The sequence below is a fragment of the Chiloscyllium plagiosum genome, chromosome 1 (genome assembly GCF_004010195.1).
Source record: "Chiloscyllium plagiosum isolate BGI_BamShark_2017 chromosome 1, ASM401019v2, whole genome shotgun sequence".
Classification (NCBI taxonomy): domain Eukaryota; kingdom Metazoa; phylum Chordata; class Chondrichthyes; order Orectolobiformes; family Hemiscylliidae; genus Chiloscyllium; species Chiloscyllium plagiosum.
Window position 1 is genome coordinate 4,368,228 of NC_057710.1, and position 12,412 is coordinate 4,380,639.

General features: G+C 44.4%; 1 protein-coding gene and 1 non-coding gene across 2 annotated transcripts in view; both read right to left on the reverse strand.

Annotated features, from left to right (window-relative positions):
- LOC122549563 overlaps nucleotides 1–11,231 on the reverse strand; it is a 124,558-nt gene extending 113,327 nt beyond the window's left edge. Inside the window, exon 1 of the mRNA XM_043689425.1 lies at nucleotides 11,212–11,231. Coding sequence (XP_043545360.1) covers nucleotides 11,212–11,216 — 5 coding nt within the window. The 5' untranslated portion in view covers nucleotides 11,217–11,231. The remainder of the gene's footprint in view (nucleotides 1–11,211) is intronic.
- LOC122555996 lies at nucleotides 2,853–2,955 on the reverse strand. The gene has a single exon (XR_006313417.1). It is a non-coding gene; the product is annotated as a U6 spliceosomal RNA (small nuclear RNA).
- Nucleotides 11,232–12,412: the final 1,181 nt, after the last annotated feature.

Here is a 12,412-nt window from a genome sequence, read left to right on the forward strand (position 1 = left end):
CCTCTGACCCTACTAAAACATTTAAACCCTGGAACTTGCAACAGCCAATCCTGTCCCTGTTCTACCCATGTCTCCGTAATAGCCACAACATCGAAGTCCCAGGTACCAACCCACATATGGAGGAGAATGGAATAGTGTAGGTTAGATGGGCTTCAGATCAGTTCCACAGGTCAGCGCAGCATTGAGAGGAAAAAAAGTAGGCTGACAAAAGTGCCTATTGATACTGTTATGGACTAGGCCAGACCGCTCAAAACATTCTTAAGCAGGCAGCCCAGATGATAACCTTGCAAGTTGCTTCGGTAAGTGTACAGTGAGAATTACTCTGAGGAAGTTAGCTAGGTTGACTACTAGGTTTTAAAACTGACAAAATTACACAAAGAACAGAATAAAGAACCCACACAGAACTCAGTCTGTGCAACTAGACTTAATTATGCTGTTGCGAATGTACACAACAGTCCTAGTAACCAAACCCACTTAAAAACAGTTTTTAAAAAAATGGAATGGGTACTTACAGGTTGAAGTTAGAGGGGCAGAAAGAGAGAGAGAGCCTGTTTCCACATAGCTGAACTCCTAACTAGTTCTGGACTGACCTGCTCAGCAAGAGAGCTGACCACTCCTTTTTTATTATACAGGTCACTTCTAAAACATGACCACTTTAACCTGAAGTCTCATCTGTTTACATGTAAACAAAAAGGCCTCTCAATACCCTTTAATCTCTGGACCAAACGAGTCTAATCAGAACTGGGAGCAATTGATTACCCCTCTGAAAAAGACCAAGGGCACAAGTATGGGAACGGCAAATATGAGGGGACACAACTTTAAAGTGAGGGGAGGTAGGTATAAGACAGATATCAGAGATAGTTTCTTTACTCAGAGAGTAGTAAGGGCATGGAATGCTTTGCCTGCAACGGTAGTAGATTTGCCAAGTTTAAGTCGTCATTGGACAGGCATATGGACGTACATGGAATAGTGTAGGTGGGATGGGCTTCAGATTAGTATGACAGGGTGGCGCAACATCGAGGGCCAAAGGGTTTGTACTGCACTGTAATGTTCTATGTTCTATGACACAGTATCCTTGAGAAAAGGAACAGCTTTCAGAAAAAAGGGACCAGCTTTGTGACAATACTACGCTCATAGAATGTTATGCTTTATTCGAAGGGAAATGAATTCAAAACTGCGGAAGGTTATGCTTCAGTTACCCAGAGCACTGGTGTGACCATATCTGCAGTACAGTGTACAATATTTTGAAATTCCATTCCTCAAAAGGCAGTAGTGCAGAACCTTTAAATATTTTTAAGGCATAGGTTGATAGACCAAGGGGATGAAAGATTATTGGGGACGTGCAGTAATGGAGAGTTGAGGTTAAAATTAGACGGGCCACGGTGGAGCAGGCTTGAAGGGTACAAGTGGTCTATTCTTCTTCCTTGTTTGTACAGCCCCTATCCCCACTGCCCGCCCCCTCATGCTCCAGCTAATTCATTTCCAGCCCCTTTCTCACAATAGATTACATGCATTTCACAGCATAGAAACAGGCCATTCGGCCTTCTGCTAGTATTTCTGCTCCACGAGTCTCCTACACACCCCCACCCCTTCCCAACTCATATGGGCCGGGGGATAAATGCAATGGAGGTGCACAGTCATTCATGATCTTGTTGAACAACAGGCCAGGCCAAACAGCCCCTATTCGATATTGTTATATAAAGGAGGCACATAGTTAGCCTGACTCCTTCTGCTCTGCAACATTTCCTCTTCATGCATTTGTCTAATTTCCTCTTGGAATATGGGAATAAACTTGCCTGCGAGCCAGTACATTCCTGATCATCCTAATTCACGGAGTTAAATCAGGACTTGAAACTACCCCCAGAACATAAGCACATTTTTAATTCTGTCCTATCCCTTCCCATGTCTTCTCACTTGTCCTTGTTAAAATCCTTGAGAGTGTTTGTCTCCAAGGAGAACGATATAACATTTAGCCACGCTGTAATTTCAGGAAACAATTGATTTTCAAATCACATCTGTACAAAAATGCTGTATAAAGTTTCTTCAAATATTGGGCCTGCTCCTGCCAAAGACAGCAAAACTAACTCCTCCGCACCACTCCCCCCCCCCCCCCCCCCCAACACTCTCTCTCTCTCTCTCTCTCTCTCTCTCTGTCCTCCCCCACCAGCTGTGAGCTTGTAAGGTTCCAGTTCAGCAGTTAGTAGAAGCCGTAGTGATTGTGCATGTACAAAAAAGCAATGACACAGCACTAAACGATGGGCTGTTTAAACAGGATAAATGGCTTGCTGGCCAGCAAAATGTTATGCTTACATTAGGAGTCTGACGGACTATGCAAAGTGAAGAACCAATCTGCAATACTTGCTACTCACAACCCATCAATCAGGCAGAGTTCAAAACACCATCAGTCTGCACTTTCAGCAGACTGACGTACACAGAATTACTGAGAAAGTACTCAACTGCTCTACACTTTAATTTATTCTGTGACTGATTGGGGAATAACATTGTCCCTTTGGGATTTTAGAGTGGGAGTAATTTGGAAGCAGTTTGCTCCACTGGAAGTTTACACATTAGGAGGTTGCAGAAATTACTGGTTAGGCCACAGCTGGAGTACTGTGTGCAGTCTGGTCATCACATTCTAAAAGATAAAGTCTCGACAGTCTCACCAATCCATAGGATGTCTCGAATGAGAGAATAGATCGGAGGTGGTGGTTTAACCTGAAGGTCACCTTGTCTCATAAGGGGAGAGTTTGAGAAGGAGAGTCCTTCATGCTAACTTCAGCTAGTACAGGAATTGAATCCACACTGCAGCCAGCACTTCCTTGCAAACCAGCTGTCCAGCTTTCAGCTTACTTAAAAATATAGAACTTTTCACAAACTCTCATGAATCCTAGCACAGGAGCCATGCTAAACATCTCTGCATTGTTTCAATGTTAGTATATTTGCTGAAGTGATCATGACATTATAACAAGATATGGGAGCACTGGAGAGGATGCAGAGGAGATTTACCAGGAATCAGCCTGGGCTGGACGGCCTGAGCTATGAGAAAAGACTGGGCAGGCTTGGGTTGTTTTCCTTGGAGTAGCAAAGGTTGAGAGGGGACTTCATACAGTTCTGTAAAATTGAGGGCCATAGATAGGGTGGATAGGAAGGCACTTTTCCATTAGTAGAGGGGTCACTAACCAGAGGGCATAGATTTAACATAAGGGGTATAAAGCTGAGGGGAGTTGAAGCGAATATTTTTCGCCCAAGGATTGAGAGAGTCTGGAACTCACCGCCTGAAAGTATGTTTGAGTCAGATACTCTTGAAATATTCAGCAGTATTTAGATATTCACTTGAGTTGCCACAGCCTCCAGGACATAAGAATGTAAGAAACAGTAGCAGGAGTAGGCCATCTGGCCCCTCGAGCCTGCTCCACCATTCAATAAGATCTTTTTGTGGACTCAGCTCCACTTACCCACCCACTCACCATAACCCTTAATTCCTTTACTGTTAAAAAATTTATCTTCACCTTAAAAACATTCACTCAATTGCTTCACTGGGCAGGGAATTCCACAGGACTATGGACTAAAATCTTGAAAATGGAATTAGTGTAGATAGGTCTTTGTTGGCCAGCACACACATGATGAGTTGAATGGAGACCTTCTGTACAAACATCTGTGAATCTACAACAGGAATTTCTGGGAAGGGGTCTGCTGCATTGAGATTCCTGGGAACATATGTACACAAATCCTTGAAGCTCAGGTTATAAGTTTTGCTCACTTGGCTGGTAGATTTGTTCTCAGACATTTCATCACCATGCGAGGTAACATCAGTGAGCCTCCGTTGAAGTCTGAGAATAAATCTACCAGCTCAGCGAGCAAACTTACAACCTGAACCTCAATCTGATCTCCAAATCTTCTCAAAAAAATCACAAACATCCTTGAAGCTGTCAGATAGGTGGAGATGGCTGACCAAATGATAAATGAGGATTCCTGGCTTCATTGATAGAGTTGTAAATTAGCATCCATGTAAAACTATATAGAGGGTTTATCAGTCTGACATAGCAGTGGGACACAGACAGACTTCACGCTATTGTTTAAAAAGTTGAGTCCAAAACAATTTCTGGGATTTACATATGAAAGAATTGAAACCAAACTGCTTATTCTAAAAGATGAGAGAGTTAAATAATCCAGGCCTTTCTCAATACATAATTTTAGTTCCATCACATTGTAAACTTTTGCTATAAATTCTGTGTCTTACGATTTTATACTCCACAACAGGCGGCACGGTGGCACAGTGGTTAGCACTGCTGCCTCACAGCGCCTGAGACCCAGGTTCAATTCCCGCCTCAGGCGACTGACTGTGTGGAGTTTGCACGTTCTCCCCGTGTCTGCGTGGGTTTCCTCCGGATGCTCCGGTTTCCTCCCACAGTCCAAAAGATGTGCAGGGTCAGGTGAATTGGCCATGCTAAATTGCCCGTAGTGTTCGGTAAGGGGTAAATGTAGGGGTATGGGTGGGTTTCGCTTCGGCGGGTCGGTGTGGACTTGTTGGGCCGAAGGGCCTGTTTCCACACTGTAATGTAATCTAAAAAAAACCACCTGATGAAGGAGCAGTGCTCTGAAAGCTAGTGCTTCCAAAAAAACCTGTTGGACTATAACCTGGTGTTGTGTGATTTTTAAACTTTGTCCACCCCAGTCCAACACCAGTACCTCCAAATCATTAATGGAGGGAGAGAGTACACAAGCTGGGAAGCTTTGATTAAACATTTCTAAATCATCAATACTCAACCTAAAGTATTGTGTACAATTTTGGAAATGTGTCATGGGTTGAAGCAGAGGGGACTGACCAGATTGAGGGACTTCAGTGACTTAGACAGAGTGGAGGCGCTGGGTTTGGCTGCTTGCTACAAGTAGGGAGGGAGATGTTCAGCTTGAGAAAAATCAATAAGGCAAAGCTGCTTATGAAGAGGAAGAACCCAAGCTCAACATCAAGTTGCTGTGATCTGAAATGCACTGCCTGATTCAATAATAATTTCAATAGAATCCCCACACCGTGGAAGCTAGCCGTTTGGCCCATCCACTCCACACTGACCCTCTGAAGAGCATCCCACCCAAACCAAACTGTGTAACCCTACGTTTGTCACAGTTAATCCACCCAGCTTGCACATCCCGGAACACTATGGGCAATTTAGCATGGCCGATGCACCCAATCTGCACATCTTTGAACTGTGGGAGGAAACCCACATAGACGTGGGGAAAGCGTACAAACTCCACAGAGACAGCCGCCCGAGAGTGTAACCGAATCTAGGCCCCTGGTGCTGTGAGACAGCAGTGCTAACCACTGAGTCATTTTGCTGCCTGTTTCTTTTCAAAAGAAAATTGGGGAAACCTTTGAAAAGGAGACACGCGCAGGGCAATAGAGAAAGAGAAGGGATGGCACATTAATTGGAGAGCTCTTTTAAAAGGTACAGCTCAAGGGGCCGAACGGTCTGTCTTTTGCTCTGTTAAAATTCGATGAAACGGCATGAGAAACGACTGGATCTAGCAGCGTGGAGTAAATGGAAAGTTGTCGTTGCTCAATCCCACGTTTGCTGTACTCAAACTGCAGGATGCAACTCCTGTTTGAACAGTTGGTAGCTTACTGAGTAAGCGAGTGAAAACAGAGTTTACAATAAACTGGAGAAGGACTCTCGCTCATTCCCACTTGAAACACCCTCAACATCCTGAATAAATCAGCCTTGTGAGACCAGCTGATGCAGTTCAGAAGAATCCTGCCTGTGTGCTAAATAGCTGAGTGATGCAGTGCACTTAATCTCAAGAGGCTGGACAGAGTCCAGTTTGAGCAGAACGCTCAGCTGCTGTGTCAGCAGCCTACTGCAGTCACTGTGCTCTGTCAGGGACAAGCCTAGGTGTGAGCAACGAAGCCCATGGTCATGAAAGAAAGGAAACATTCCACTTTAATAGCCTTGAGCACCAGGATTCGGAAATGTTCTGTTACTATCACATTTGCTACTTTCTTCATTTATTGCCACTGTCTTCCTGAACTCTGCAGGAAGCACTGACCTGGACGAGGTGCTCGCTCCCAGCCACTCTACAGTGCTCCCCCTCCCAGTTTAACTTCCCCCACCACCAGGATAAATAGGTTAATCTCAGGCATGCCACAGGGATCAGAGCTATTTACAATCTACATCAGTGACTTGGATAGAGGGACTAACTGCATTGTAGGCAGATTTGCTGATGACACCAAGATAGGCAGGAAAATAAGTCGGGAGGAGAATGCGAAGAATCTACAAAAATTCATTAAGTTGGCAAAGACATTGACAGATGAAGTATAACGTGTCCACTTTGGCAGGAGGAAGAGAAAAACAGAATAGCATTTAAATGGAGAGAGAACACAGTCCAGAGGAATCTGGGAGTCCTGGTACACGATCACAAAATGTTGGCACACAAATACAGCAAGTAATTAGGAAGGCAAATGAAATTTGTCATTCGTAGACAAAGGAATAGAATTAACTTTACTGCAAAGGGGGCAGAGCACCAGTGAGCTCACACCAACAGCACTGTGTGGAGTTCTGGCCTTCTGACCTAAGAAGGGAAAAACACTTCAGAGAAGGATCATGAGGCTGACTCCTAGGAAGGCAGGGCACTTCCTGACAGGGAATCGTTAGACACACAGGCCCTGTATGGAATGCAATGCCTGGAAATGTGGTGGATGCAGCTCAATTGAGCCATTCAGGAGGGGCAGTGGGTGATTATTCAGATAGAAATGGTGAGCAAGAGTATTTAGGAAAGGCAGGAGATTACCTTGTGCCAATGAGGCTGGTTTGAAGAGCCAATTTCACACAATGGACCAAATTCTTTCTTCATCAAAACAATTTTGTGATTTTTTTTTAATCTATTGGAATTGAGATAACATTTTTGAAACACAAGATCCTGAGGGGACAGGAGTAGGTTGGGCTATGGTGGTGAAACATGTGGTGCTGGAAAAGCAATAGACAATAGGTGCAGGAGTAGGCCATTCTGCCCTTCGAGCCTGCACCACCATTTATTATGATCATGCCTGATCATCCTTAATCAGTATCCTGTTCCTGCCTTATCCCCATAACCAATGATTCCACTATCCTTGAGAGCTCTATCCAACTCTTTCTGAAATGAATCCAGTGACTGGGCCTCCACTGCCTTCTGGGGCAGAGCATTCCACACAGCCACTACTCTCTGGGTGACGAAGTTTCTCCTCACCTCTATCCTAAACTATCTACTCCGTATTTTTAAGCTGTGTCCTCTGGTACGGCACTCACCCATCAGTGAAACATGTTTCCTGCCTCCAGAGTGTTCAATCCTTTAATAATTTTATATGTCTCAATCATCTGGGTGAAGAAGTTTCTCCTCATCTCTGTCCTAAATGATCTACCCCGTATATTTAAGCTGTGTCCTCTGGTTCGGCACTCACCCATCAGTGAAACATGTTTCCTGCCTCCAGAGTGTTCAATCCTTTAATAATTTTATATGTCTCAATCAGATCCCCTCTCAGTCTTCTAAAGTCAAGGGTATACAAGTCCAGTCGCTCCAGTCTTTCAGCATAAGATAGTCCCGCCATTCCAGGAATTGACCTCGTGAACCTACGCTGCACTCCCTCAATAGCCAGAATGTCATTCCTCAAATTTGGAGACCAGAACTGCACACAGTACTCCAGGTGTGGTCTCACCTGGGCCCTGTGCAGCTGCAGAAGAACCTCTTTGTTTCTATACTCAATCCCTCTTGTTATGAAGGCCAGCATGCTATTAGCCTTCTTCACTACCTACTGTACCTGCATGCTTACCTTCATTGACTGGTGTACAGCTGGTCAGGCAGCATCTGAGGAGCAGGAGAGTCAGCATTCCTGATGAAGAGCTTACACTTGAAACGTTGACTCTCATGCTCCTCAGATGCTGCCTGACCGGCTGCTGTGCTTTTCCAGCGCCACACTTTTTGACTCTGATCTCCAGCATCTGCAGTCCTCACTTTCTCCTGGGCTGAGATGTTTCCACTCTTGGTGGTAACTAGAGTTAGAGGGTGCAGTTTCAATTAAGTGTCTCCCATTAAAGAACAGTCCAGTGCAGGAACAGGCCCTTCGGCCTACCATGATGCCATTCTAAACTAATCCCATCTGCCTACCTATGGTCCATATCCATCTATTCCCTGCCTGTTCATGTGTCTGTGTAAATGTGTCTTAAAATTTTGCTATCATATCTGCTTCTAGCACCTCCCCTGGCAGCACATTCCCACCATCCTCTGTAAAACTCATTTAAACATTTCCCCCTTTCTCCTTAAACCTATGCCCCTAGTATATGATATTTCCACCCTGGGGAAAAGACTCTAACTATCCACACCTCTCACTTTTTATATATTTATCAGGTCACCCCTCAGCCAACAATACTGTAGTGAAAACAATCCAAGTCTGTCCAACCTTTCCTTATAACTGATATACTCTAATCCAGACAACCCCCTGGTAAACTTAATTGAAACTGCACCCTCTAGCTCTAGTTACCACCAAGAGTGGAAACATCTCAGCCCAGGAGAAAGTGAGGACTGCAGATGCTGGAGATCAGAGTCAAAAAGTGTGGCGGCACGGTGGTACAGTGGGCGGCACGGTGGTACAGTGGTTAGCACTGCTGCCTCGCAGCGTCAGAGACCCGGGTTCAATTCCCGCCTCAGGCGACTGACTGTGTGGAGTTTGCACGTTCTCCCCGTGTCTGCGTGGGTTTCCTCCGGGTGCTCCGGTTTCCTCCCACAGTCACAAAGATGTGCAGGTCAGGTGAATTGGCCATGCTAAATTGCCCGTAGTGTTAGGTAAGGGGTAAATGTAGGGGTATGGGTGGGTTACGCTTCGGCGGGTCGGTGTGGACTTGTTGGGCCGAAGGGCCTGTTTCCACACTGTAAGTAATCTAATCTATCTAAAATCTAAACCTCTTTCATCACCACCCCCCCCGCAAAGTCTCCTCATCTTTCCTGTCGTGTGGCACCAGAATTGCACACAATACTCCAAATGTGGCCTCACTAAAGTTTTAGACACCTAAAAAAAAATGATTTGCTAGCCTTTTATTCTCAGTGCCCTGACCGAAGAAGGCAATGTATCATAAGCCTTCTTTACCATTTTATCCAATTGCATTGTCATTTTCAGGAGCTATGGATTTGCACACCAAGATCCCTCCTTATATCAATGCTCTTAAGGGTCCCACCATTTTCATGTCCACCATTTTCATAGTCAGACCGCCTAATTTTTTTCATCCAAATCATTTATATTTACAACAAGCAAAAAGGGTCCTATCACTGGTCCTTACAGAACACCTCTGGTCACAAATCTCCAGTCAGAAAAACACCCCTCGACAACTACCTTCTGTTTTCTGTAACCAAACCAATTTTGATCCAAAATTTTTACCAAACCTTACCAACTCAGTGTGGATCCCATGTGACCTAATCTTCTTGTCCAACCTACCAAGAGGCACTGAATTAAATTTGTAAGACAATACCACCCCTGCATAAAGCCATGCTGATTATCTCTAATAATATTTGTTTTTCAAATGCAAGTAAATTCTGTCCCTCACAAGCCTCACCAATAATTTTCCAACCACTAATGTAAGGCTTACCAGCCCATAATTTCCTGCATTTATCCCTGTTGTCCTTCATATACAAAAGAATAACACTGGCCATTCTCTTTGAGACCTCACCTGTGGCTAAAGATGAAACAAAAATCTGTTGAGATCCCAGCAATCTCCTCCCTTTCCTTGGATAGATTTAATCGGGCACTGGAAATTAACATACCTTAATATTTTTTTAAGATACATGACGCTCCCTCTTTCTTAATATCAACATACCCCCTCCCTAATCTTACCATCATCTGTGTCCTCCTCTTCGGTGAATACTGATGCAAAGTATTCATTGGAGCTTCCTCTGACTTCACAAACAAAATCCCTCCTTTGTCCTTTCCCGAGTTATCCTCTTGCTCCTAATATATGTGAAAAATGCTTTGGGATTCTCCTTAATCTGACTTGCCAAGGACATTTCATGGTCCCCTTTAGCCCTGCTAGTTCCCCGTTTAATGTATTTCATGCTTCCTTTATAGTCCTCAAGAACATTGTCTGATTTCAGTTTCCAAAACCCTACATAGATTTCCTTTTTCTTTTTGACCAAACTTTCATTATCGCGGCATCCTGCGTTCCTGAATCTTGCCGTTCTAATCTTTCATCCTCACAGGAACATGCAGGTCCTGAACTCTGATCAACTGGCCTTTAAAAGACTCCCACATGTCAGATGTGGATTTACCCTCAAACAGCCACTCCCAATCTAATTTCTCCAGTTCCTGCTTAATACTGTTGTAATTAGCCTTCTCCCCCATTGTTGGAACTTTCACCCAAGAACCAGTCTTGTCTTTATCTATAACTATCTTAATGCTTACAGAATTATGATCACTGTTCCCAAAAGGTTCCCCCACTGCAACTTTGGTCACCTGGCCAGACTCCTTCTGCAACAGAAAGGTCTAGTATGGGCCTTTCCCTTGCTGGACTATTTACATATTGTTTCAAGAAACCCTCCTGGATGCACCGAACAAATTCTGCCTCATCCAAGCCCCTGACACTAAGGGAGTCCCAGTCAATATGGGGGGGGCGGGGGGTTCAAAATACTGACTACAACAACTGTGTTGTTTAACATCTTTCCATGGTCTGTGTACATATCCAATTCCTGCTGGCTATTGGAAGCCTACAGTATAACCCCATCATAGTGACTAGACTTTTCTTATTCCGGAGTTCTATCCATATGAACTCGCTGGATGAGCCATCCAAGATCTCTCTTAGTACAACTGTGACATTAAAATGGAGATAATGAGGAATCTCTTCTCTCAGAGAATCACCTTTGGAATTCACTTCCTTGCAAGTGATGGAAGCCTGATCGTTGAGTAGATTCCAGACACCCTCCATGTTTGACAGGGCCTGTTCAAACAATTGGGATACAATTTGGGAGTATCTTCTCCCAGAGAAGGTTCACAAAAAGATCATTCTACAAAACCTACAGCACGGAAACAGACCATTGGGTCCAACTCGTGAGCCATGATCACCATTCACTTTCCACATGAGTTGGTTGTCATAACTGTGGTTACCTGTCTCTTGTCACATCCCATTCCCTTTTCTCCTTTGTTCAAATCTCCAATTGAATCTCAAATTCTGCTTCAACGAAATGATTTCCATAACCACATACCTCATTGTGAGAAGGAGGTTCTCCTGCCTTCGATCCAATTTCTTTCACGTAGTCTTGTATCACTCCTCCTGCTCTCACCCCCTTGCCCAACAAAGTCTACTTCTACATACATCATTCCATTCTTTATACTTCACAGAAATGATCGTGAACAAAGTCTGACCCTGAGCCCACAGGAAGATAGTCAACCACATGACCAAAAGCTTGGTCAAAAAGAGGTAGATTTCAAAGTACAAACGTAGGAGGAGGAGGAGAGATATATAGAGAGGTTTACAAAGAGGATTCCAGTGCTTGAGGCCCAGTAAAAGGCATAGCTACCAACGGGAAAGCAAATAAAATCAGGGTTTCTCGAGGAGCTACATATGGAGATTGTCAGACTACAGAAGATTAAAGCAACAGACAAAGCTATGGAGGGAATTACAAAGAATTCTTTTATTCATATAAGCCTCAGTGGCTGTGCCTGCATTTATTGCCCAGAGGGCAATTAAGAGTCAACCACATTGCTGTGGGTCTGGAGTCACGTGTAGGCCAGACCAGGTAAGGATGACAATTTTCTTTCCTAGAGGATATCAGTGAACCAGAAGGGTTTCTCCTCAACAATCATTTCATTGTCATCACGAGATTCTTAATTCAAGATTATTATTGAATTCATAATCCACCATCTGCCACGGTGGGATTCAATGAGGTAAAAGTAATGACTGCAGATGCTGGAAACCAGATTCTGGATTAGAGTGGTGCTGGAAAAGCACAGCCGTTCAGGCAGCATCCGAGGAGCAGGAAAATCGACGTTTCGGGCAAAAGCCCTTCATCAGGAATGCATTCAAATCCACATCCCCGGATCATTACTGGGCCATTACCTCCTGATCCAGCGTGGAAGATCCAATGTGCTTTGAGTCAGTCACCTGTTCTCATGGATAAGGGGCAGACAGATGGGATTTTAGACAAGTAACTGCTTCAAGTGGCAACCCCAGGATTCCTGTCAGGTCTTAACAGTCCAGGATTGTCCTAGAATTCCAAGGAATGGTCTGGAGAGCCAGGACGGCAGGTTGGTTCAATGGTTAGTACCACTGCCTCACAGTGCCAGGGGCCTGGGTTCGATTCCAGCCTCGGCTGATTGTACAAATTCCACACAGACATTCTCCCTATGTCTGTGCGAGTTTCCTCCGGGCGCTCCGGTTTCCACCCACAATCCAAAGATGTGCAG